The 27,512-nt window shown below is 37.0% G+C and overlaps 1 protein-coding gene and 1 long non-coding RNA gene across 4 annotated transcripts; one reads left to right on the top strand and one right to left on the bottom strand.

The window, feature by feature from the left end:
• Positions 1-1,618: 1,618 nt before the first annotated feature.
• Positions 1,619-15,768, bottom strand: LOC100313651 (major yolk protein). Its single transcript, NM_001168111.1, has 19 exons — positions 15,721-15,768; positions 12,260-12,458; positions 11,801-11,909; positions 11,023-11,254; positions 10,629-10,838; positions 10,211-10,377; positions 9,765-10,034; positions 9,336-9,509; positions 8,637-8,786; positions 7,973-8,084; positions 7,291-7,450; positions 6,151-6,363; positions 5,380-5,551; positions 4,971-5,126; positions 4,467-4,776; positions 3,124-3,348; positions 2,624-2,807; positions 2,281-2,492; positions 1,619-2,097 (listed from the first exon to the last, which is right to left on the bottom strand). The coding sequence occupies exons 1-19, from the start codon at positions 15,755-15,757 to the stop codon at positions 1,772-1,774; spliced, it is 3,618 nt and encodes a 1,205-aa protein (NP_001161583.1). The 5' UTR covers positions 15,758-15,768; the 3' UTR covers positions 1,619-1,771.
• LOC146732802 (uncharacterized) lies at positions 13,769-26,480 on the top strand. 3 transcript variants are annotated; one of them, XR_014926854.1, is made up of 5 exons: positions 13,769-13,909; positions 14,220-14,391; positions 14,918-15,166; positions 24,220-24,304; positions 25,428-26,480. It is a non-coding gene; the product is annotated as an uncharacterized LOC146732802 (long non-coding RNA). The 3 variants fall into 3 exon arrangements; XR_014926853.1 differs by having other exon boundaries at positions 14,220-15,166; XR_014926855.1 differs by having other exon boundaries at positions 13,783-13,897; positions 14,220-15,166.
• The last annotated feature ends 1,032 nt before the right edge of the window (positions 26,481-27,512 follow it).

Here is a 27,512-nt window from a genome sequence, read left to right as displayed (position 1 = left end):
CAATCAGAGTGTCTTACTAAAAAGTGGTTTGTATCATGAGATATGATTGGTCAGAGCCTCTATTTACACCATGGTGTGTATCACGAGATCTGATTGGTCAGAGCCTCTATTGACACCATGGTGTGTATCATGAGATATGATTGGTCAGAGTCTCTATTTACAACATGGTGTGTATCATGAGATCTGATAGGTCAGAGCCTCTATTAACACCATGGTGTGTATCATGAGATCTGATAGGTCAGAGCCTCTATTTACACCATGAGGTGTATCATGAGATCTGATTGGTCAGAGCCTCTATTAACACCATGAGGTGTATCATGAGATATGATTGGTCAGAGCCTCTATTTACAACATGGTGTGTATCATGAGATATGATTGGTTAGAGCCTCTATTTACACCATGAGGTTTATCATGAGATCTGATTGGTCAGAGCCTCTATTTACACCATGAGGTGTATCATGAGATATGATTGGTCAGAGCCTCTATTTACACCATGAGGTGTATCATGAGATATGATTGGTCAGAGCCTCTATTTACACCATGAGGTGTATCATGAGATCTGATTGGTCAGAGCCTCTATTTACACCATGAGGTGTATCATGAGATCTGATTGGTCAGAGCCTCTATTTACACCATGGTGTGTATCATGAGATCTGATAGGTCAGAGCCTCTATTAACACCATGGTGTGTATCATGAGATCTGATTGGTCAGAGCCTCTATTTACTCCATGAGGTGTATCATGAGATCTGATTGGTCAGAGCCTCTATTTACACCATGGTGTGTATCATGAGATTTGATTGGTCAGAGCCTCTGTTTACAACATGGTGTGTATCATGAGATCTGATTGGTCAGAGCCTCTATTTACTCCATGAGGTGTATCATGAGATATGATTGGTCAGAGCCTCTATTAACACCATGGTGTGTATCATGAGATCTGATTGGTCAGAGCCTCTATTTACAACATGGTGTGTATCATGAGATCTGATTGGTCAGAGCCTCTATTTACACCATGGTGTGTATCATGAGATCTGATAGGTCAGAGCCTCTATTAACACCATGGTGTGTATCATGAGATCTGATTGGTCAGAGCCTCTATTTACACCATGAGGTGTATCATGAGATCTGATTGGTCAGAGCCTCTATTTACAACATGGTGTGTATCATGAGATCTGATTGGTCAGAGCCTCTATTTACACCATGGTGTGTATCATGAGATCTGATAGGTCAGAGCCTCTATTAACAACATGAGGTGTATCATGAGATATGATTGGTCAGAGCCTCTATTTACACCATGAGGTGTATAATGAGATCTGATTGGTCAGAGCCTCTATTTACACCATGGTGTGTATCATGAGATCTGATAGGTCAGAGCCTCTATTAACACCATGGTGTGTATCATGAGATCTGATTGGTCAGAGCCTCTATTTACACCATGAGGTGTGTCATGAGATCTGATTGGTCAGAGCCTCTATTTACAACATGGTGTGTATCATGAGATCTGATTGGTCAGAGCCTCTATTTACACCATGGTATGTATCATGAGATCTGATTGGTCAGATCCTCTATTTACACCAGATTTTACAGATTGATTCCATCATACGTTATAAACACAATACAGCATGTTCTATGTTTTATTTGTGATTAAACAACTCAACATTAAAAAAACACAATATTCTAATACTATATGGTGAAAATTTGTATGAACTATAAACAAAGTGGAAAAGGGTTACACTCCAGTTGACATTCTACAAAAATTAGTAGGGTTGTAAATTACAGCGACCATCTCCATTCAGGCTTATTCAATTCAGTGTTTTTGTTCCATCTGGGGTTCCATTCCTTATGTTCCCAGTTGGTGTTCACGTTAATGGTCTCGTACCAGTAATCCCCCTCATTGCACATAGGCCAGGTTGATTCTTGGAACCACTGTGGGTGCCAGATGAAACCCCACCAGTTCTTCTCGCAGTTGGAATAATGGTTGGTCTTTGGGCGCTTGTTGATGTGATGGTTGTAGTTCCAGTCTTGGTTCAGTGGGTAGATGACTTCATCGTGGAACCAAGTGTCATGGTGCTCTTTGTTCATCCACCATGGCTCGTTACCTAGGAAATCAGAAGATACAAGTGGATAAATTATTTGTTATATGTCCTAAAGATCAGAAGGAAACCCATTGTATGCAAAAGCCAAAACTGATTGATTAATACACTATTTGTATGTCTGTGTATATAATTATGATTCTTTTACAACCAGTATAGGTGTGAAAAAGGACCTCGCTGACTATTTACCCCAGAGATCAAAATGGTCATATTCCCACTCATTTGGTGTGTATTTCCTCTCTTCTGTGGTCCAGTGGTAATCATGACTCCAGGCTGGTGCATGGGTGATCTCCTCACATGGAATGCATTCACAGGCAGTTGGGATCATCACAGGGTGTAAATAACCGTATCCAGTGTCGCAAGTGAATTCAACCATCTTACGGATGAAGCGGGTTGGACGGCTGCAATACAAATCAAATATATTATGCATTTTTCAAACGATTCACAGCATCATTAGTATTAAACTAATTAACATGCCAATGATATCTATACTAGGTATGTTGTCATGGCAACATTTTGTTATTGTACTGACCTGCACATTGGAATCTTTACATTGTATTTGTATCCATGACGACCAAGCCAAATAGTCTTGGGTTCTGGATTTCCTCTACAGGTGATGTCCTTGACAATGGCGTTACAACGTCCGTCATGATGGTGGATTACGTTGGTTAGTGTCTCACCGTGACAGATTTCGTCAATATTCTCCCACCATTTGTCTGAAATTGTACAAAATTGATATTGTTTCGATTCTTGGTAACTGATATTGGGAAATAGGTAAGCAAAAATAGCCAGAAAAACATTTTTTTCAATGTTTTCAGAAAGCGTTTTTCATTTTTTGTCTGACAGTGATTCTGACAAATAGTTTTGTAAGGCTGTCAGTAATTTTCACTACCGGTACTTCAAAACTGTTTAGTTACCCATCATGCATCACTGATTACTTGTTGATATTGTATTGTTTATTCCAAGACTGCGCCGAATGAAATGGACATTACCACGAAGCAAGATTTGAAGAATTAGAAATCATTAACTTACGAGAAATTGGTTTAATGAGGGACTCCATGGAGCGCAGGAACATTGGTCCAAGCCAGGTTTGATAGGTCTGGTTGATGAGATTGATTGGGTAAAGATGTTTGGTGTGAATGTTTTCAAATACGCTGTGTTCACCGAACATCTCAAAGCGGTATTCATTATGGCTTGAGGAATCGTATATCTTCTGTGCGAGTAAAAGAGCCTTGGTCACATTCCAGCGCCAGCTACCTGGATTAGGAAAAACAAAAAAAAAGCTTCTTAATAAAAGGTATACAAATAACATATTATTCAATATTTCCTGCCAATGTGGTACTTGTCTCAGCAACTTTGGTGAAATAGCTTGAAAAATCCTTTGCTTTCATATCCAGGATAGTTCAAATCTCGTCTAATCTTGGCAGTTTAATAAACAATTTTTTGTTCACTGCGGGATCCCACCTTATGCGGGAAACCAAACATAAAAACGGGACAAACAAAGATCATAGCATCATACTGACGTCAAAATTGGATTCAACAAACGCAAACGTATTTTATTTCTAACCTAATAATGTGCTATCCTCGGGGGCGGACATCCGGGCATTTTCATCGCCTGGCAACCTGCGGCAGTGAAAACAAAGGCCCAAAACTCGCATAAAACGGTACTTTGGGATGATTGTTGAGACTCCTCTGAACAGTGCAACAAAATTAGCCCTACGTGTGTAACATATATAAATTTGGTTGTTCGGGAATACTTCAAAGTTGAGTTTGTGTTGTATTCTCGAATTTTCACCGGCTCGACCGGCGTTCCACAGCAGCGCGCACAGAGCCCATAGAAATGCATGGTACAGTGGTGCGCGTCTTAGCAACATGGAACGTCTGTGACGTAGCTTCGCCCCTAAGGATACACATTTGATGATAGTCAATTTTGCCGAAGCAATATTCCTCTCTGAAAGCTCGGCAATTCAAAATTCAAGTCATTGGATTTTTGTAGCAGATGTTCTTACCATGCCTTTCAAGCATTTTGTACTGAAAAGAAGATCACCAATCAAACATATTTTTTGATTGTAACTTGCACATACAAAAAAAAAATGTCAGGAGAGACAACAGTGACATTCAATATCCAGAACTGTCGCCGGGCACAAAAACATTTAAAAAAAAAAAAAAAAATATTTTTTGATTATTAGAATCATGATATGCTACACAAATAGGTTATATTTTCGACAAATAGGTTATTTTTTATGGGTCAGTGAGGTTTCTAATGCTAAATAAAATTTCTTTCTTATATGATTAGATGACCTACAAAGATAAAGAAAGTGGTAAATGTACAGCGACAGCTGTCTGCTAAATTTCGTTTGAGTGCATCAATTTACCTGTCTTGGCGTATGAAGTGACAAGAGTTGGGAACGGTACACGCCCATAGTTGCATTCACGGATGCTCTCATGGTTGACATAGTTGATGACCTTGCCAGTTGGGCAGACCAAGACAAAGTCTTGTGGGATCATGTCAATGTCTTTGACGTATGGCTCGAATTTGTGTGACTCGATGAAAGCAATATCTCCTTTATGTTCGTGTATGCATCGGAGGCTTCCCAGGGTTCCCCAGTATGGTTCCTCGGTTCCTTCTTTGCAGTTCCACTCATTGTAGCCACCGCAGCTAGTGCATAGCTCTTCCTGGTGCATCTGTAAGAATGAAGACTCGAAATGATCAGAAAACTTCTCACTGACAGACTACTTGAAAAAAACTCAGTCGATCACAACATTCTTTATTATAAGCGGACGACACTATTTTTCTATATCCCAACTGTATAAAAATGAATATATTGCAAGCTTTTTACTAATCTGATGATGTAATTTCTAGTGGTATCTTTTCCTACCTTCATGGTCTTCTGATATTCATTCCATTCAGGTGAAAGCCAGATTGGGTTGGTGTATCGGTTATAAGTGTCCTTTGTCATTGGTACCCATTCCATTTGGTCGGCATAGTTGATCCAGCGTTTCACAAGCATTGGGTAGTAAACCTTCAGGTAGTTCTGATTGATAAAACAAAAGAATGTCATAAATTGTCGGAAATGATGTTTTGAAAATAGATGGAGAGATTCATTCATGTGTAACATTCCATACTATTACAGATCCATTATTTTATTAGGCAATTGTTTCTAAATTATAAATTATAAACATGAAAAAATAATGTTTTCTTATATGAACAGAGTTGATTTTCGCTAATAAAATTTTAATATGTATTAATGATGAAATGTTCATATTAAGTATGGATAATATAGTTACCATGACGATTGGGTGGTTCATCCATTTGAATTCAATATTATCACTGAAACCATTGTGTGTAATCTTTTCTAACTCAATCAAGAATTTCTCAATCTCTGGAATCTTTTCCAACATGTATTCTGGAACGGTTCGGATGTTATCCTTGAAGAGATTCCAAATAGTCCAGTCAAATCTACGAGATCAAACAGAATTTGGATTTAACCATATCCAATAAGGTGGAAGATTTAAAGATGAACACAAGCAAATAACGATAACCAATATGTCACTTGAACCTTTACGTGATTAGATGCATCCACATGCAGGCAACCCAGCAGTCAACTGAGCCTAATATACTGTGGAATACTTTATTTTCGCTGAAATTAATTTTCGCTGAAAAGACTTTTTGGACGTTTTGCTTGGAATTTATTTTCACTGATTTTTGATGAGTTTAATGTGGAATATAGAAAAAAAAGTATATTCACTGGATTTTATTTTTACGGAATCATCCCTTCACGAAAATAAATGCCAAGCGAAAGTATTTTACAGTAGTGTAGTTTGCTCATCTGATCAAAAATATATTTTCGAAAATTCAGTTTATTAAAACTTGTTTTCATTGATGGATGAATGTGGGGCCGCTTCTTCATCACATAAAGCAATGGTGCATCTAATATAAAATAAAGATCATTACTGTACTGACTGCTGTACTAGAAGTGAATTCTTTTGGGATTGCAAATGTACTCTATCTGGGATGCGGATCTGTATAAGCATAACAACTTATTTTTATTCTCTTACTTTGGCATATCCTTGATTCCTTCCTTCTTTTGACTCTTCATGTTCTTGAAGAATTTGTTCCAGATATTGGAGATGTCTACTTTCTTGATTTCATCTTCGGTGTCCCATTGCCATCCTTCCTCAGTTGAAGTTTTTTTCCATTCCTTCTTTGTTTTCAGAATGGATTCTGGGTTTTCTACCCAGGTGTTGATATTCTTCCAGGTGTTGATGTAGCTATGGAGGAAACCGAAGATGGTTTGGATGGCAGTGTGTTAAAAACAACCCTGAACTAACTTCCCAGAAACTGATTCAATCTTATTAGTCATTATACACAAATTACCATAGAAACAACTATCTATATTTGCACATCAACACACCATATATGTAGAATAAATTACCATACAAAACAACTATCTATATTTGCACATCAACACACCATATATGTAGAATAAATTATCATACAAAACAACTATCTATATTTGCACATCAACACACCATATATGTAGAATAAATTACCATACAAAACATATATCTATGTTTAGACATCAAAACACCATATATAGAAAAAAATTACCATATGAAACAAATATCTATATTTGCACATCAACACACCATATATGTAGAATAAATTACCATACAAAACAACTATCTATATTTAGACATCAAAACACCATATATGTAGAATAAATTACCATACAAAACAACTATCTATATTTAGACATCAAAACACCATATATGTAGAATAATTTACCATACAAAACAACTATCTATATTTGCACATCAACACACCATATATGTAGAATAAATTACCATACAAAACAACTATCTATATTTGCACATCAACACACCATATATGTAGAATAAATTACCATACAAAACAACTATCTATATTTGCACATCAACACACCATATATGTAGAATAAATTACCATACAAAACAACTATCTATATTTGCACATCAACACACTATATATGTAGAATAAATTACCATACAAAACAACTATCTATATTTAGACATCAACACACCATATATAGAAAAAAATTACCATATGAAACATATATCTATATTTAGACATCAAAACACCATATATTGAAATAAATTACCATATAAAACACAGATCTATATTTGGACATCAACACACTGTTTATAGGGTTGAATTACCTTGGGGTCTGGTGATTCCAGTTGAAGTAATTCCATGTATGTGGTACATTCCATACAAACCATTCCATGCCAGTGAAATTGTAGAATGACACGCCATGATATCCCCAGTTGTATTGGTGACCGAGAATGATATCTTTCTTCATGTTCCAGTCCTTTGAACCTGTTATTGTAAGGCGATCAAGAATTGATAAAGGGTGTGTACACTATGATACATGTAATCGAGATCCTACTGAAATCTTTTGTGATTCTGCAGATTACGAGATCTCATTGGACAGTACCTCGGCAGTACTACCACAATAGGTGTTTTGCCAGAAAAGTTACATCTTGACAAATTTTCTGATTATTATATAATTTGTATAGGTCCATGTACATATATAGGTTATGCAGACCCGGGTCATCATAATTTGGGTTTGTATATCGTGTAGGTATGTTGTTTATCACCTTTAACCTTTTCACAACCAGTTCCCTCTTTTAATCAAAAATTCACAAAATAGTACCATCTGTAGTTTGCACTTTTTTTACAAGATTGTGACAAAAAAGCAAAATGTTTTGAGTAAAAACTGAAAACAATTACTCAAATTTTATCTGTTGGCTACAAAATTGAAGAATATACAAAATAAAGTGCAGACAAATTTGAGTGAGAAACTCTGGTGTTCATCCATGTATACATAAACACACTCACCTGGTAAGCAAGTACGGTCAAAGAATTTGTTGATAGATTCGAAGACTGAGCCGTAATGGGGGATGGTGCCATTGGAGTGTAGCCAACCAATTGGATGATGGACAGAGGAAACCTACAGGAAGATCAACAATAGAAAATGTCTTCTTGAGAAATGTGATGCAGTAATACATACATCTTACTGACCATACAGGGTCATCTTGCTGAACAAGCGCCATGTACGCAAGTTTGGACAGTTCAGATAGATATAAGTCGATATAAATCATGATATTTACAAACTGACGTGAACATTAACTGGTATGTTGAAACGCATAATCACAATATCGCGTGATATCTTTGGGCTATGACTTAGGGTAGATGCTTTCCAAAGTGTTGGAAACTGTACATTACATATGCATACAGATTTATAAGCAATTTTAGAGCCTATGAGCCGTACAAGGGTTGGCTAGACTAGCTAAAATGGTTTTCTGTCTGTCCATTGCTCTCCCATCAACCAATAGAAACAATTTGTGCATCTAGTACATGCCAACATGTAAATCACTATCACTATACAATGCTATTTACCATAGTAACATATTTATGTATATCACGAACATTTAGATAAATGTCCTTTATCTAGAAACTAAAAATAACATTTGATATTTAAAATATGAGAGTAATGACTTACTCTGGAAATACCAGCGTGGCAGGTGTTCAGTCCCTTCAGGTTAATCCACTCATTGTCGTATCCAAACTTGTTCTGGTAAACATTCTTCTTCATAATTCCAATAGTGTAAGTCTCGGTGTCCCAGTTGTAAGACCATTTGCCATCTATTGGCTGTGTGGCAGAAAAATAGCAATAAGTCAATTCAACCGCAGGTTTATAGGTTATTGACATTTTTTTCTTGGTATTTCGATTTGAAAACTACAGTAACCTTCACAACAACCTGTTGTTCCGGTACTTACTACAACTTTTTTGAAATTACTGCACATATCAGCAGAATTCATGTCTGAAACTATTTTACTTAGTGCTGTTTTCTTCTATGAAAATGTTGACCATTAATAGCATTCTTCTTTGAAACTACTTGCTAATATCTTCTTAAATACTGATGTATGCTATCAGTGTCCGTTTGAAAAACTATTACTACCAACTGTTTTGACAGCATTGAACTATTCCTTTTCTGAAACTACTTTCCTGTTACTACTCGTCTATGTACATATAAGCATCCTTTTCCAAAAATGTTATCTAGATCTGTAGTAATAGCAAATCATGCCCATTTGGTTTAAAAGTATCAACAATTTATACATAAGAATGGGCAAAAGGTTGTACCAAACTTTTTTCGAAAAAATTATAATGCTGAAAGGGAAAACATTCTGCATATATTACCTCATGGAAAACATCAAAGTATTCACTCATGAATGGGGTCATTTGGAAGTCGTTTCCAGCAATAAAAGTTTCCATTGGGTCCAGAGACACAACATCAGCCTTGCCTTCCCAGATAGCCTTCATGCAATCCATCTTGGTTGGTAACTTCATGCAACCCCAGCTAACTTCGTTGACCTAAGAAATTATTTAAACATCAAAAATATTTTCATGATTGGAAATATCACTGAAATGGTCAAAGCTGTTAAAAATCGTGTCATAATTTGCATTTAACATATTCACATCGTAGAAAGGTATGTATATATAAATGTTTTTTGACTCCAAATATGGGAATGATTATTATCACATGCATAAATTTATATACCATATTTGGCATTTACATTTGGTCATGTGACTCAGAATGCTTAATTTACATATTGATATGGTAATTACCTTCATGGTAGAAGTGAAGTATCTCTTCATTTCTGTACATTTGTTGTAAGCTTCATCAGTGATTACACAGAACTTTGCACGTGGTTTTGGTTCCATGGATTGGCAGGTGTTCATCACACTGATGTACTTGTGCATGTAATTCTTTTCTTCTGGGATTGTGACAAATTCACGGGTGTTGTCACGGAAGATAATGTCTTTTGGATCAGAGTTGTCTGAGCAGATGTATTCATCGGAGCTGAATATGTCCATGTTATTCATGTTTGAATAAGTCTGTATTACAAAAAACAACAACAGATAAACACTCAAATAAAATCGAGCTTTGTTATACCCTGTGCGAATTTAGCACAGAATCAACGGGAAAGACAAATTGACTATATTAATGGGGAGACTATCAGCCGAGGTTGCGATAATTGAAATGATTATCAAATACTTTAAAGTAAGCTTACTTGCACGGCAGAAAATAACATATCATTGAAGTCACGGATATAATTGTAAGTCTTGTCCATGTGTGTGAAGATAGTTGGGCGTGGAGTGTATCCAAGATGACAATCCTCGTTATGCCAGTCATCCAAATCAGTGGTACCATGGTTACAGACAAGCTTGTAATCAGTTCCTAGAAAACAAAACATGACGATAAATCAGTTGTTGCGATGAATATAAAGAATGGATAGAATGTTAGAGTATGCTTTCTTATTTATAAGACTTTTAATCTCTTGTTACATCAAATATTTATGCATAGAAAATATAATACAAAATCGCCAAACTATCCAAGACAAAGTTACATGTACTAAGATCATTTGTACAAAGACGATAGAGGGCGCTTAGATTAATATCGCAAACAGCGCCCTCGTTCGACATACTTACCAAAGATGTTTTTGAATGCAGAGATGTAGTTGTTGTCAATGAAAACAACATGACCTTTGCCCTCTTTCAAGCACATGGAGGCACCGTAGTAACCGGAATACACATCCCTGTTCTTGTGGCACCAGCTGTTGTCTTCTTTGCGTCCACCGCAGATCTCGCAGAGCGTCTCGGGGTTGGTGCCATTGATGTCGTAGTTCCAGTCAAGTACACCTGGAATAGCACACAGTGACATTGTGTTCAATTTATGTGTGCTATGTAAACATACCTATTGATTGCCATAAATTATGCAAACATTAAAGACTACTTAGAGGAGGTCGCTAAAATAAATTTAATTTTTTGTGAAGAGTGGGTTTCTATGTCTACTTCGATGCTAACATAGTCAATGTAAACACACCTGGTACGCAGCTCTTCTTGAAATATTGAGCAGCAGATTCAACCATGTTGCCTTGGTGAGGGATGACGTTTTTGTGAATCATGGAGCACATTGGTGCGGTCCAGGAACTCGTGTAATCGACGCCGGCGTGACAAGATTTCTTGTTTTCCAGATCGCTCCACTGGTTGATGGGAGATGATTTTGGTACCACGGCAATGCTGATGCTTTCCCAATTTTCAAATTTCTTTGGTCCCTGTTTAGAAAAAACAAGCATAAGATGAACTAATCATATAATACAAAGACATCGGAATTCTAAATCTGTCAAATCTGGCCCATCCATTATTATTTAATGACTGATGTATTCTATCATGAGTAAGTCACCGTGGTGTGATTTTGCATCAGTCGTGAACATTGACACGCGGTGGCGCATTTTCTAGATTGCCCAGTTAGACTTCGGAACTGGGTAAGACCCACATTTGATTCCCCTTAATCTAGTAAATTATTCAAAATATATGCAAATGTTATATTTGTTACTGTCCGTCATTTCTTTTCGATCAGTGGCGGATCCAGCAAAATGTATTGGGGGGGGGGGGGTCCAAGCTTTGCTTAAGATATACGGAGCGTAAATCGCAGAGAAGTTATGCGTAATCCAGATGATATGAATTGTCATGCGTTTGGGGGGCCATGGCTCCCTGGCCTCCTCTGGGTCCGCCACTGTTTTCAATCACACAAAATTATACGGTTCAAACGGTTATAAAATACGCTAATAGCGCCACCATACGACGACGCCCACTCATACCTTGTATTCGGACATTTCATAAGCGACAGGTTTCAAATTGTGAACGGTGTGTGCTCTCCATACATCATTCTCGCGGGTAACAATGACGTCACTGTATCCATTCTCAACCCTAGATATAAAAAAAAATCTGTTATATAAATTGTCCGTGAATTTAAAAACTAGTAAAATACAAAATCCATCTTTATATGGCTAATTATGAAATTTGACTGTTTCGTTAATAGGTACGTTTCAAAAGGTCAAATGTCAAAAAAGCTGGAGAAAACATTATTGTAAGAGTTGCTTCACCTTTACAAGTCCCAGAAATATAGCAATACACGTGGGTGGTGAGATTGCACGATGACGCAGCTTATCGAGAGAACAATTACAACTCGGATACTAAATTAGACATCATTATATTTGCATAAATTCGACGCAGTTGGTCTTTGACCTTTGACCCTTGTGTTAAGGTTGTCGACTTACCAGTCGAGACAGTGCTCTATACATGTACCTTCCATACATACGATATCCTTTCTCGGGGAGACATTGTACATCCACTCATTGGCCATGCGAAGACATTTCTTCATCTCGCATTCTGATGGTACACACCAACGAATGGTATCATCATTGGAAGGAATGACTTCCTTGGGTGGGCTCCAGAGATCAACTTTGGCCCAGCACCCTGTATAATTATATAACGTGTTAAAAGACTATGAGTCCCCTGTGCGTTTAGCTTTCATTTTAATTTTTAATTGATTTGGAAAAGTTGACTGGGCTTAGACCGAAGTTAGAAATAGTTTTACTAATAAGAGATTGGTATTAATCGAATATATGGGAACCCGGATTATGATGAATGTTTTTTATGGATACAAATAAAAACATACATATATCTACCATGTAGACTTTCTATGTTTTAAGAAGTATGTTTCTCCATGCTGCTTTTTCGCCCAATCTCAGTTGTGATGTAAACTGAGATTAAAATCTTTAAATTGGCCAAATTCCAATGACCTTTGACTATGTTTTGACATTTCCCCTGCAAATACCCGTACATGTATATGTCAGTGACCAACGATTGAAACTCTGGACGCGTTAGAAGCGCCCTCTGTCGTCCATGTTTTTTTTCGGCAGAGGGCGCAATTTAGACTAAACGATGTCATGTATGTCGGAAAGCCAATCAGTTTAATCTCAGACAACCAATAAATAGTTGTCTATGGTTTAATCATTCCGATTATCTTAATCTTTGGGGTCAAGTATGGGATCAATCCAGCGACCAAGACTTAGTTTATCGGGGATTATATCAGCATTTTAATCTAAGAAGGATTGTCAGTAGAATTCGAGATTGGATCATATTAATCATCGACAATCGAATTGTTAAACTGAAAGTCGGTTCAGTCGTCATCAATGCCTACCCCCGGTACCCATTCGTGACGAGTTAGATATGCTCGCTGCTGATGTAGGCGGCTTGATGGAATACCGGGATGATTATTTACGCAGGTTGGATATGCACATAATTATATTCTAAAATTTGTAATAATAAGTGACAAGTGGAAAATCCTAATAGTGCACCACTGTGAGTTGATAACTTGAGGCGAATCTCAATATACATTCCAATCAATCAGAGAGCAGCTTGTTTTTTGACAATTTTTTTTCTCGACGGATCATATTCTATCTTGTAAATATACTTCGACTCAAAGTGCGACAAGGAGTTGATTACACCGTGACCTCAGGTGAACTTATTTTTGCTGGGTTCGATCACGTGACCTTGCACTCAAAGGGCATGTCGCGGCGTCACGCACTAATTACTCATTGTCTTGTCAAAGTCCAAACAAATAACTAAAAATAATTAAACCGGGTTACAACAAATATTATTAATGCGTTTTTATCATAACGGTATTGACACTCTGTAATGGAATAACGCGAGAATTTGATTGAGATAAAGCGAGATCACGAACGCTCAAGCTGGGCACAGACTCGTAATTTTCACATCACAATTGGAAATAGCCCCGAGTACACCCTGTGTAGGGTGATGTAGCGGCCGGAACATGTACACAGAGCTAAATTGGAAATCGGCCAAGCGACGCATGGACGGATAGCCACGTTTTTCTAAGGGATTCTCCGCTAGTACTTATTCCGGTTTGTTTTTATTATTTATCATTGCACCAAACTAACATATCCGTTTACACATTTTTGAGCTGAATTCTTTTAAAAAAGCAGTCGACAATTGTAAATGAAAAGCGAAGCGAAAATTTTATTGGGTTAGTTTTGAGTGTGAATATGTCAGCTTCTAATTCGGGATGTTTTTGTGTTGTTCAAGTTTACCAACTTGACGATGCTAATCCACACATAATACTTGTTCTAGCAGTTATTAGTGTTGAGATTGCAACTTAATAATTCTGTGTAGAATGTGTATGTTAATTAGTCTGTTGTTTTCTGTTGTTTCGAGGGTCCTCGCCGCAACCTTTTGGAATTGGCAACTACGAAAAATTAGGATATTCAGATTAACTAGTCGATGCTATATTCATCAGCCAATCAACGCCACGGACACCACCGCACTGACCGCAAAGGAGAAATCAATTCCAACAACAAGTGAACAGACCAAATGTGGCGCAAAACCAGTAATGTTGCTCATCTACTGCATATTTATGCTCACACACCTCTATTTTTCTCAGGATACATCGCAATTATCCGTTTTTACAAGCAATGCCACCCTCCGACTTCCAACGAAAACCGATATTTTTTTTTTATTCTAAACTATGTCACGTGATATGTCACGTGTGTATTCTGAAGATATTAATCGTCAAAATATGATGAAATTTAAACTTCAAATTGACTATCATTTGAGATAGGTCAGTATTATTAGCCCTGTTCGGAAACAAATTGATGAATGATTGCTTGCTGCAATTATAATAGTGAGGGGCAGATAACCTGCTCAGAATAATCGTTGACAAAATTCCAACACAATCCACTACAACTTTAAATACAAATGAAGTAGTCAATAAAACACTCACAGCCTGAGTACCGTATCATTGTATAATATAATCTTTGTACGTACAAGTTATTCAGAAAAAAGGCCGGGCCATAAATAAAGTGGCGTGATTTTTTTGTGACAACAAATGGTTGTAATTCTATAAATCATAACAGGTGTTTTTTTTCAGACGAAGTAGTAAAATAATAAACGCAAAAGGAGTGGTCAGCCGACTGCGGCTGATTTGAACCAAGGGGTCCATTGTATGCAAATTTACCCTTTTCAATTCTGATCAGATGTACTCGACACAATATTGATTTAAGCTTCGTACAGTGAAGTTAACATGCGATAAGAACACAGACACAGCAATATAGTTTGAACTTATCAGATATACACTAATCAAGCGCAAAGAAGTACAGATTTAGGTATGTTTGCCTCGTTGTCAATCTATCGGTTCGGCTAGCATTGGCGTTACTTCCATATTCTTTTGCGCGGGTTACTAACCGTAACATTGCCGACACTGATGCCGCTCTCGTTCACTACGAAATTCAGATCGGTTATGATCCGGGCTATTAAGAGTGGAAAGAGATCATACCATGTGGAAAGATCAGCTGGAAAATCAATTCCATAAAGCACACAAACCACCTACATTAACTAACTATCCACCCATTCACCAACTAAAGATGAGAAACGCGATGACAACGCATCAGTTCGAAAATTTCTCGCTGTTGTTCAACATCCTCTAGGAATAATAATGGTTCTTATCGAATCTTTAGATTGAATACGATCCAGGTGTAGCTTAATATCAGCTGCATATTTGCTATCACGTTAAGCAACTATGACGAATTTCTTTAAAAACGTTTATTTCTCCAGTCCTCGCGAATCATCTAATTTTTCAATGAAAAACACTCTTAGAACAAATCACACAAATGCATATCATATGTCTATTGTCAGAAGAAATACTAAATTGCAAACTTACCAAGAACGGCAAACGTAAGTAACAGAAGAGTTCGCATTTTGATAGATGAGGGGAGTATGAAATTTCCTCTGCACCCGACAAGGTTTATATACCCCCGCATGCTAATTATATTAACATATTCCGACTCCCTATGATACGTTTGATTGTTTAACAGAACTGCTGAATGTGCTGGTTTATGACGTTACATTTTATTTTCACTATTCTAAGGGGTACGCTAATGTCAGACCAGTGACGAATCGATAGCGTTATCGTATGCGAAGTTACGTATTAAACTATACAGCAATTAAAACTGCGTATAAAGTTCCTGTATCTGATAACATTCTTCGTGACACACAAATAACGAGAGGGAGCCTCAAAAATACGCGAGTACTTGCAAATTCCGATTTCTCACAAGGAATCCTCTGAGAAAGCACTTTCAATAATCCAAACGTTAATAAACTGTATTGTTAGACTATTTCTCCCTAAAATATTTGAAAATAGAAAATTAAATTCGTAAACAATTGTAATTGTTATTACATTATTCGATTTAAAACAATTGTGACCAATTATCACGCAAACTACGTCATTTAAAACAAAATATTTGTCAGTGAACATAGGGGTAAAATACTATTTCATTTAAAATGATTTTGAAGATATTTCAGAACTGTGAAATTTACGTGATCAAATATACAAATATCATATCTTCCACATAACGTGTGGCGATTGAATTATAAAGAATGTTTAAAACGTACACAAATGAAATAAAATGGATATTCATGAAAATGATTATTATGACCCAAATAGACGAGGTAATAAACATATTGCCTTCAATTTAAGTTACAAAAAAGCTCCCGACCTCGTTTCAATGACACTTTGACCTCCAAAGTTTAAACGCGCATAAACGTCTGCCACGAACTTTACTTAATTACTGTCGCTGCTAACAAACCTTTGACAGGAAATTCCTTAAATTTTGCAAAATTTGTCTCAGTTACAAATTATTTTGAAAGACGTTTTATTTTCTGTTTGTCATTTATTTGAAGGAATATTTCACGCAACAAGAGTCAACAAGAATTATAGTTTTATTTTATCGTCAGCATTGCGTCGAAAAAAACATGCCAACAAACAGGCTGCTCGAGTCTGAGAGGTCTGTTTATTAGTTATCAGGTTTGGGCAACCAATCAGGCAGAATCTTGTATGTCGCTTCGCATTGACTTCGGAGCGAATACGTGACAAACCAATGGGACGCGCGCCAAGGACGACCAATGTCAAGTTGCACAATCAACATGTTCTATCTCGGATCACACGTTGACAACATGAAATTGTCACAGGCGTTCAAAAACTTGCCTACGAGTGAAACGGGGTGTCGTCACCTGCGCATGCGCGGGAATTGAGTCCCAATCGACTGTAACAACACATGCTAAAAACGTAAAGGCTCATGGATAAACGCTTGTTTTTAAACTCAGACAACTAATAAATTATTTGTTGTCTGAGTTGTGAACGCTAAGGCCATCTGACGCATGCGCAGGTGACGTCCCCGCTTAATACCGAGATTTGTGTCCGACTAGACAGAAATGAATATTTATTTAGAACTTATTTAACCTGTGGTCAGCAGATGTCACGTGATTTAAAATGTAGTTGTATCACACAATCTCCTCCTCATCTCAGGCATTTCATTAAAAAGACGCCCTTCATATACTGACAGACTCTAATAAAAAGAAAACAAAAATAACATTTCACCAAGATTGTAAAACGTTATCTTTCTATGATTACGTCACTTCTATTTTTAGTAACATGTTGTTATCATGATAAGCATTATTGCAGTATGACTGCTTTCGATTTAATACGAAAAACAAACAAATTGTATAAACGTTTTATTCTCCTGCAAAAAGCAACAAAAAACACTAGCTTAGGGTCTAGCGTGATGATTAAATTTAATAACATATGCTTGCTTTACTGTTTTAATTCTATAATTTCTATTATTTTGAGCAAGGGCAAGGTCCTGTACCGGGACATAGTCGCTCGGCCCCATAGATGTCCATGCATTGAGACAAATAGATCGTCAGGACCCTGTGTAAAAGCCGCTGATCAGATACTGAAAATAAGATAGGTGACACAGACAAATAGCTAAATCGATATATAAAGTTGTTTAATACTCTGAACTATTGAACTTTGCTAGGTGAACAATGGGGAAACTTGAGAAAAACATGAGGTAATTGGTAGGGTCAATTGAAGGCAAATTCCGACAAGCCCTGCAAGTAGTAATGTAGGCCATATCACGTACAAAATATATTGAGACGGATAAACAGTCATCCCTAGTCTTAAAAGTTTGAAACTCGTAAACATTAGGGCATTCATGAAATTATCAGGACGGTATGACCTCGTATAACCGGTGCATGACCTTGCCTTGCCCCCGTTGCGTGAATTAGATGTCCAGTTGTATGCGAACAAGTGTCAAACCGACTCGTTATCAAAATGTTATGAACATTAGTCGTGAAATAAACAAATGTACGTACAACTGCGGAAATCAAGTTTGTTATCAAAATTACTACCGGAAATGATCAGCGTTCTAATTTATGGTACGTACTGTAACTGATTTATGGTTCGCAATGCATTGTGGGCGTCACAATTGTATTTCTTTTTATTCTCAGCGCGCCAATATTGCATGTAATGAGGTTAAATATACCTTGTTATATTGCGTAAAAATTCATGTCATTCACCGTATCTTCCGACAAAGGCCACGGACACCTGTTATATCGTATACAAAATAAGTGTTTAAAGGGCGGCAGTCGTCGTGCCGCGTCCTGTTCGATATGGGACTCATAGCGACGTATACAACGCGTGTAAAATACATTGTTTACTTACATGAAATTCGAACACGCGCTGCGCGACGACCACCGCGCTTTAATAGTAATGCAATTACCTTGGGTGTCGCTAATTGGAAAGGTTTCACTGGCAGCAAATACAAATTGTCGTTGTGACTACTCGTAGCATAAATTGTAGTCAATTTGTTGCGTAATCGCCGCGCATTTATTGGTACCCTGGATTTAAAGATGCTGAATTGTTCGAGTTACAGACTTCGAGTTACCGACATCGAGTTACGAAAACATCGAGTTACAACTGATAATTGAAATTTGAGTTACTGAATTTGAACGTTCAACAAATATAAAAATCTATGTTGCCGGTAACTCGTAGTCCGGTTAACTGTTAATTAAAAATCGAGTTACTAATGCAGACGTTCAACAAGAATAAAAATATATTATTTGTTAATTAGACTTCGAGTTACAATTTGTGCGTGGTTAAGTAAAAATGGGCGTGGTTTCTGAAGTATGGACGTTGTCATTTTTGTAACTCGAAGTTTGTAATTTGATGTCCGGTAATCCGAACAATTCTGCATCTCAGAAATTTATGGTAGTACTGCCTTCCATGTTGGTACTTTGACCTCGCATACCATTGTATAACCAGGTCACAGGTGAGTAAGCCCTCAATCTCCTTTCCAATGTTCTTACACCTAAACCAAAAGCAGACTTCAATTTATGGGTTTTTTTTCAACTAAAAGTAAAATAAATTTGTGTGACAACAAAACTATTTACTAATATTTTACTTCAATCTGTAGGTATGTAAACACAAATAAATTTATCAAGGTCTACGTTGTGTGGGGTAACGTTATAAGGTTTTGATTTTTCGCATTATTCCAACAAATTTCTCGTGGGGTATCAGTTTATTTTGCTTCGGAATCCATGTAAAGACACCATCGCCAACTGTACATGTGACCCTTTGTTAAGACTAACTGTACATGTGACCCTTTGTTAAGACATGTGACCAAGATATCTTAACAATGTATAGCTTGGTATTCACAGTTTTAATTAGGTAATTTCGTTTGGTTATTGCAAGTTATAGAAAGAGTCATCGATGGTACTTGGTGCAAGTCGCGCCCTTGTGATTTCCATTTGAAGAGCGCATTGGATTGTGGGAAAATCAATGCTAATCAACACAAATGTGGCACATGAGCAGCGCGACGACTACCGCGCTTTAAGTAAATTAGCCGACAATTTCATTTAAATTTAAGTCGTAAAACGTGTTGATTGCAGTATCCCGGTGACTTGAACATAACGTGTAGTTCGAATCACATATTCGAATATGCAAATGGATAAGTCGTGCCACTCTTTCGTGCAGAGTCTTCGAGGTTATGACCTGACCTAGGGAGCCACATTGAGCCGCAACTCGTGGGACGTTCTCTAGCGACTACCTAGCTTAGTGATAAAACACCCATAGTCTCTGCGAAGGAGAATGAAGTTGCGCGTATCGAATGCAAATTCCGACATGCCCAGGCGGTAGTTGAGGCCATACCGAGTACGACAAATTGCATACAATGCAAAATGTACTGGGACGCATAAACATCATTCCCACTCTTTGTTCTAAAACCTTGGAACTCGTACACTTTGGTGCATTCATGCAATTTTCGGTACGGTATGACCTCGTCAAAGGTTAGCATGACCGGGATATGCAAATAACGCTTAATGGCCTATTCAGGACAGCCGTGGTATAAAAGTGGTAATGTCCAGAATTATAATACCATGAACACATAAACAAGTCATTCACAACTGAACCTTCAATAAGCACAACATTTTATAAAGTACAGGCAAGGTGATAAGTTCATAGATATGTAACAGGCGGAAAAGTCGCATAAAACAACAAGCTACTCCAAAGAAAAAATGTGAAATTCTTTTGTTTTTCTTCCTGTCCACGGACACTGGGTCGAGCTCAAACATAAACAAAATTGTTAAATAATAATTGTGACAACAAACTAAAATTCAGTTTTCAGTCGGTATTAATTTGTTTGTAAGCGTCACATTCGACGCAGGTGTCAAAGGTCAATTCCGATGTACTTCGGATATTTTGGATTGGTTGGGATTTGTTTTCTCGTGATAACACGTGTTTGTAACTATAGCAGCAGGTTAATCTTTAACGCCATAGTTTCATCCATCAAATTGTTGGTGCGACTAACTGCACATTTGTATAGTTTCTTTGTTAATTGTGGACCAGATGAACAGAAGCCAACATATCTTGATCAAAGTTTTGAAAAAAATCAGGTTATTTTTTTTTTAAATTATCTGTTTGGAGTTCTAAGGGTTAATATCTCATGTGTTATGTCTTAGAAATATTGTCAGATATTTGCATATTGTGACTTCACAGATTGACCATCGACCGTACGTGCAAATATGCCGTGATAACCAGTTTTCTTTTATGCTATGACCCCGTTTGTAGACATTCTTCAAGTTCATTGACCAGCCTAAATGTCGAATTGAACTCTAGTCGTACCATGGACTCTGACATTAATTGTGTGTTTACAGGGGGGGGGGGGAAGACATCGACAACTACGATCAATATAACTCTAAGCAGAAATTTCTTCAGCCTGAGGCAACTAGAAACAAATTTAAATTGTACATTTTGAAATTGTGGCATGACACCTGTTACACCTAGACTTTTTACCTATTCTATCTATTTGAGATTAATTGCACGCTTTATTCACCAAAGCAAAGACCACCCCAAGACATCTATAGTTAAATTAAACATGAATATTCACCCGAATATCACAGCGGGTACAAACAAGATTCGTTAAGAATCCTAGAATTGAAATGATTTTACGCCTTCGTGTTAGTACACCATAGACACCAACATAGAAATGTAATATCTATTTTAATCATGTGTGCACCCCCGGGGGGGGGGTACTTGCAAACAATACTGACAGGGGTGTGTAGCTGGCAGTGGCGGCGGCACCGTGGGGGCAGTGGGGGCGGTCGCCCCCACAAAAAATAATAACGTAAGAGAACCTCTGGCTGGTCGTTTGAAACCCCTACTCCTATTCAGACAGAAATAGACTCAAATTGCCTACACCTTTTCAGACATGAATGGTACCAAGGGAAAAGCAGGTGGACTTTGACTTCATTGAGCTTCATTGCCCTGGTTGTTGGATCACTCAAGCTCAAGTCTTTGGAAAATATGGACCGCTTTTTAGACAGAAATAATGAAAAAAGAATACCCTTTTTCAGACATACAGGGTAAAATAACAGACAGAAGTGGTGAATTTGAGACCCCCTTCGGCGGCACATATACATACTTGATGTAAGTCCCCCCGGATGCATTCCCACCTATTTGGGGAGTCAATTCAAGAATTACCAATGACTTAGGGACATATTTGTTATATTTCGTGGTATGATAGGGTATGGTATGGTATAGCATGGTATGATCATGATGCGAGACTTTAGGTAAACAAGTCTACTCAAGGACTTTCTCTGACTTGGAGAAACAATGCTGGAACAAATCCAAATGTAGGGTTGTAAACAACATATCATGATCGAATGAACCTTGCAGGATCTATGCCCGAACTGGCTGACCTGAACGCAGTGCCTAACAAACACCGTAAACAACAAACACTCGTATGTGTTAAATGCGGGGGAGTCGTCACCTGCGCATGCGTCATATGGCCATAGCGTGTCATTGTTTACAAACAAGCGTCTACCGAAGAGTTGTTGCGTTTTTAGCGTGTGTTGTTATCGTCGCTTGGGACTCAATTCTCACGCGTGCGCAAGTGACGACACTCCCGCTTTAAATGCTGGCCATTTAAAACTATGGGAGGAGAGACAGTAGTAAAATATTACGATATTACAATGTTGTCTTCTTTCATTTAGTTTTAAGCTACATTTTTAGCTTGCCCGAAATGGTAATGAAGGGAAAGGTATATGAGGGGAAATGTCTGTCTCGTAGTCGTCGTCGTTGTCGTTGTCGTTCCCGTCGTTAACGATGCTTCCTGTGGCTACAATAACTTGTGCAATTTGTTTTGAAACTTGGATATCATATTAGCGACTATACAATCTTGCCCAAATTTAGTTGTGGTATGATTTGCTTGTTTTGTTTTTTCTTCAAAATATTGGTAAATTTCACCTAAAATTATCTCGTGTTTGTGGTTACAATACCTCAAACAACTTTCATCTGATCTTGTCAACCACTATTGAAAAAAAAAGTATATGCGGGGAAAATGTATCATCGTAGTCGTTTGACACATTCTATTAACAACTGCGCCTGGGAAGTTCAACAAGACGCATGGTGATCTACTTTTATATGTGAATACAGAATGACTGAAAGTTCAATGTATGTAAAGCATTATTAGTTAAGAAATATGATTTTATTAAGATGCGCAGATCTGATGAGTTTTGGGTAAATATATCCTTGCATATTAATCACCTAATTTGCATAATCAGCAAAATGTTGGCTTTTCCCTGATATTTCAACTACTAATCATTACATTTCAATGAAACTTGGTGCATGGTTACTCTAGGACAATGCGGAGACATTATTCATTTTACATTAAAATCTGTGCATATTAATTAATTGATTTGCGTAATAATTAGTCAGTTTTCTGCTTTGCCATCAATATCAATATCAATCTTCAAGTACTTATCATGTACTATTCAACAGATTCCAATGAAACTTGGTACATAAATGCCCTGGGATATTACACAGACCTGATTATTTTTTGGATCAAATCCTATGCATATTAATTACCCAATCTGCATATCAATTAACCAATTTTAAGCATTTCCGTTTGTTTTTCATGTTCTAGATTTTAATGAAACATGGTAGGTACATAAATGCTCTGAGGTAATGCGCAAACCTGATTAGTTTTTGGTTGAGATCAATGTGATATGACTTATGTTTCAGATGACTATATATGGTCATGTGACCTCACTAATAAACATAACTGTTATATCCTAAGCTTTGTTGCAGATAAGGACATGCAACTGTTGCTATAATTTTGTGGTCTGACAAGATATGTGACCAAAATATCAAGTCATCATATATGGTCATTATTTCATTAAATATTTTTATTTGTTACACCATATAGTTACTTGGAACCACCCTGATCATTGCTTGTAGCACAGTCCTTCTATCGGGACAGTGCTTGCAGTTATATTTTTAAATGGTGTATTTGCTTAAATTAATAGAAGCACATATGCTAACTGTAAATATATGCTAGTAGTAAATAAATTATTCATTTTTTGTAATTCATACTTTCAGCACACGGGAGTTCTTTCTAAGCTTCTCTGATTTTACTTTGTGTTTAAATTTGATCTTTTAGACAATATCTTGCAATGGTCTATGTTTGTTTCATGAGATGCGGATATTACAGTGTGTAAATGTTTGAAAATAGTATACAGAGTTAGGGAGCACTTTCCATATGAAAAATGTTCCTTACTTTTGCTTATTCAGATAGAATGGCCTGTGTTTTCATAATAAGATATAAAGGTATCTTACAAAGTTCGATGACACCTCCCTGATAGCAGGGTTTTGTTCATATTTGCATGTAGGCCCTTGTATTGTAATTATCCTTTGCAATGAGCTGCGTTTTATAAGTAGGTGTGAATGTCTTCTACAAAGTTCAGTGACTCTTCCTTAACAGCAGAGTTTGTTCATATCTGACCTCTTTAAAATATTTGCATGTTATCTTTGTATTGTAATTAGATGTAAAAGTGTCTGCAGTCTTTCTCTCTCTCTCGGATGACCGGTTGTGGCTGTCAGTGGAGCAGTATAGTTTATAATCCTTATAGTGAGTAATTCCTGACTAGAATGGTATTTGCTCATTTTTGAAACTATTTATATGTATAAGTACAGAAGTTTTTATAGATGGTTTATTTTTAAAGGGCGGTGGTCGCTGCGCCGCGGATGTGCAATGGATTTTCCAATAAAATCACGAGTACGAGTTTTGACCTGGGCGCGACGTGCACCGCTGTAGACTCCTTCAATACATTTCAATCAACAACAAAAATGACCTAATTAAAGTTTGGTAACTTCTCAGTTTGCATTCGTTGGTCTGCGCCGCCAAAGTCAAACAGTCAAAGCCGCCATCTTTGTTTATATGAGACCCATATCTCGCGCATGCGTGACGCAACCGTGACAACCACCACCCTTTAACAATATCGCATAATACATAATACATAACTTTTGATTTCTTTCTTTGCTATCGTGACATAGTAAATGCTGCAACTGATTATGATAAATATCACTGTTTCTTTGTGTACAACAAGTAGCTATATGGCAACAGTGCTCTGAGTTGATCTCTGTACAACTGTAACTGTATGACAGCTAGTCATCCCTGATTTCAACCAGTTCCTAATTGTACAACAAGTAATATACTGGTGAAATACGTTATTTTCACAAGAATCAACTTTATTTTCATGATTTAATTAAGCACAATGCCACGACTTAAAGAGTAATCAAATTAAATGAACAAAGTTGTAGTAAGATTTATGCAGACAAAAAGATGTCAGTTACAAGCTAAACCACAAAACTGGACTCTGAATATATATATCTTATACTTCTTGTAATCAATATCTTGTTATACATAATAGTATTTTTCAACCTCTTACACGCAAGATACGCTTACACGCTTGGAAAATGAGAAAATACAGGAGAAATATCTTATTTTTGTTTATCTCGTCTATACTGAAAGGCACAATTGGTGCTGGATTACACATTATTGCCCTTTCAAATAATCTGGATAATACACTTGCACTCTTAAAATGCCTTCAAATTCATTCATTTCTATCAATCAAAATGGGCAAGCTTTCAATTGTTACACTATGTTTTATTTGATGTCGTTTTTGTTCTTCTATCAAATGAGTGTTTTTTTTTTAAATAAATAACCTAGTCTGTAGTTTTTTTGTTTGTAGATTTGTTCCCAGATGTACCAGATTTCTTCTTGGCCATCCCTCAATACGTACTCCACCACAGGTCGTATAATTTACATAAGGGACAGGGGTTACTGACGTAATTTTAGAGAATGTATCAAACATTCCCGCAACAATGGACTTCCAGAGATATTAGCAAGAACTCGAAGCCCACACAGGCTAAAACTCTTGACGTATCGTGGTATCGTCGCCGACAGTATCGGATGTTATCGTCTAGCATATATCCAACAGAATCATAATAGTTTTGTCATTATATATTCTTATCTACCTTATTTCCTTATTAACAACAGTCAACATTATCGGATATTTGAACTGCGTCCTCTTGTGACAACGGCCTGTAACAAATTTATTTGAATGAGTTGTAATTGCTACGAACGAAAAAGTAACACAACGAACAGTCAAAATAGCTGACTGTTTTCACGAAGTGACAGTATTGATATCAGCTAGTCATAACAGACAGTTTACATTTTAACTATCAATATTGCTATTTTGTTTACAAAACAGGGAGGTTTGTTGCTGGCCGGGTTGCCCTTTCGTTCGCACTGATCTATTTATTTATTTATTAAAGCGGGGGAATCGTCACCTGCGCATGCGTCAGATGGCCATAACGTGTCATTGTTTACAAACAAGCGGCCACTCATAAGCCTTTGCGTTTTTAACGTGTGTTGTTATCGTCGCTTGGGACTCAATTCCAGCGCGTGCGCAGGCGATGACCCTCCCGCTTTAACTCATAACAACTACTGGAGGAGGTTAAAGGTTACAAAAGAAAATTACGAATCAAATATTACAATGGCTAATAGTTTAATATATAATATATATAAGTCAACGACTAAGTAGGTGCTGCTGTCTAATATCAAAGCTGTTTTTCAGATATTGTACCAGAGGAATTGTTATTATTTGACGTTATTTTTATGAATTTATTTTCAGTTGTCAGATTTATAAATTCAGTGATAATCTTTTCAGCTTCTTTGTATAAAATGATCCTCTTTTTAATTTATACTGAGCATATTATAAGGAAGTGGTGTTCATCTTCAATATCATTTTTGTATTTGCAGGTTCTGTCGTTACTTTTGATTCTATTGCATCTTCCTCACAGTAAAGCACACAAGACCATATTCAATGTTCCCAGTTACTGGGGGAGTGGGACTTACGTTTAAAAATCTAAACAGAAGCACAGCTGCGAAGTTAATTTGCCAATTGCATACTATATATACGGTATATACATTCCGGATCCTGGTCTCCACAAGAAAGGCAAAGCCAGGATAATACGACAAAACGCATACAATGTAATGAAAAAAACGGCAGTCGTCACGGGATATTCCGACCTGCTTTATGTACATTTATTTGGACCGTTCACGAATGAGATTTATGGTTGTTTGGTTGAAGTTAGCTATACATGTATTTACAACCCCTTCTAACAATGGCAAGTGTTTGCGGTGGGCGTGTCGCTCACTTAAACGCACCGGAAATTCCCCGGTGAAACAACAAACCACTTAGCCTTTAAAAAACAAACAAAAAAACAGCTGATTCAGTTGCTTCACTCATGGAGCTAGCTTCATGCTTCACTGTACTATTTCAGTGTAAATGGTTCTCCTCCGAAACGCTCTTCCAAATTGGTTTCATGATATGCCATCAAATACTCTGGGTTTATTATTAATCGGTTGAAATAGTACTCATTTTGGGGTAGATCAATTAAGTCAGCAAAATGTAGCTCGCCATATCAGAAAAGAAATTCTTGTCCTAAAATGGTCACCAAAATAAGGGCACATACTTGAACTAAATAGAGTGGTAGAAGAGTCAGCTGATATTTGATAATTATATCTAAAAATCAGTGAGTACTTTAAAATGTGGCATGAAATATATCACATCAAAAAAATGTGTAAATAAAAGGTTTAGGATACATGTACATGTGAAATTATCCCCCCACCATTTTAAATGATCATCCCTTACTAGTAATCCGTTTCACGAGATTTTCTTAGTTTTGTTGATATAGGGCAGTGCTCAGACTGACTGTGGGGATTGTCGCTTTGCCATTTTTTTTACATAGGGTGAACTTCAAACTGTTTG

Source organism: Saccoglossus kowalevskii, chromosome 17 (assembly GCF_978046115.1).
Source record: "Saccoglossus kowalevskii chromosome 17, keSacKowa6.1, whole genome shotgun sequence".
NCBI classification, from domain to species: domain Eukaryota; kingdom Metazoa; phylum Hemichordata; class Enteropneusta; family Harrimaniidae; genus Saccoglossus; species Saccoglossus kowalevskii.
Note: the sequence above shows the minus strand (reverse complement) of the source record. Positions and strands in the feature narration are given on the sequence as shown.